This window comes from Pygoscelis adeliae, unplaced genomic scaffold (genome assembly GCF_000699105.1).
Source record: "Pygoscelis adeliae isolate BGI_AS28 unplaced genomic scaffold, ASM69910v1 Scaffold121, whole genome shotgun sequence".
In the NCBI taxonomy this organism is placed as follows: Eukaryota; Metazoa; Chordata; class Aves; order Sphenisciformes; family Spheniscidae; genus Pygoscelis; species Pygoscelis adeliae.
The window spans coordinates 9,493,108-9,493,878 of NW_008824359.1; the positions used below are offsets into that span (position 1 = coordinate 9,493,108).

At 65.6% G+C, this 771-nt stretch overlaps 1 protein-coding gene across 1 annotated transcript; it reads right to left on the minus strand.

Moving 5' to 3' along the window:
• Positions 1–7: 7 nt before the first annotated feature.
• PTRHD1 (peptidyl-tRNA hydrolase domain containing 1) lies at positions 8–762 on the minus strand (the record flags this gene model as incomplete). Its single annotated transcript, XM_009319765.1, has 2 exons — positions 8–358; positions 544–762. Coding segments are annotated over 2 exons (390 nt in total), but the record flags the coding sequence as incomplete, so codon positions are not given.
• Between the last annotated feature and the right edge of the window lie 9 nt (positions 763–771).

Below are 771 nucleotides of genomic sequence, written 5' to 3' on the forward strand. Positions count from 1 at the left end.
CAACATTTAATCCACCCCGCCAAAGAACCGTTTCACACTCCGTAACCGCTATCACCACGCAAGGAGGAGGAGGCTACCTGCTGCTGAGCATTAGCACAGCGCTCCCGAGACACGGCAGCTTTCCTCCCGGCGCCTGTCCGGGGCTGAGCTCGGCTCCGGCCCAGGAGGAGAGCCGTCACCGCCGCGGTCACTTCAGCAATTTAAATTTCTTCAGGTGCTGGTGCACTTGGTCCTTCGGGTAGGGCCTGAGCGCCAGGCAGGTGGCCGTGTTCTCGGGCTGCTCCGTCCACACTTCGTGGTCGATGCTGTGCTGCTTCAGGGTCTCCGCCAGCGCCCTCAGGGCGGCTTCATCCGGAGCCTGAGGAGAGACAAAGTCTGCCGTGAGGGCTGGGGGCGCGAGGCGGTGCCGGGTACCCGGCAAGCGCTGCGGGGAAGAGGCAAAGCAAGACAGCTCGCACCCACGGCGGTGGCCAGGCCAGGCAGGCGGCCAGCTGCCCGCAGGCAGGTTATTGGGACGGGCGATCCCCACGCTTCCTATCTCACCCAAAAGGCATCTTGTTCTTGGCAGGCCCTGACCGCACCGCCGGCCTCTGCAAGCACCGGGGGTCGGAGCCGGGGGGTGATGAACCAACGCTGGTTGCAAACCTTCAAAAATGCAGGTTTTTCCCCCAAAAAGCTCGCCTGGCGCCGCGTGCTGAGGCAAACGGCTCTGCCCGACCCCGCGTCCACACGGGGGCTGCCCGATGACCGCCCTGAGGCCCCCCCCCCCCC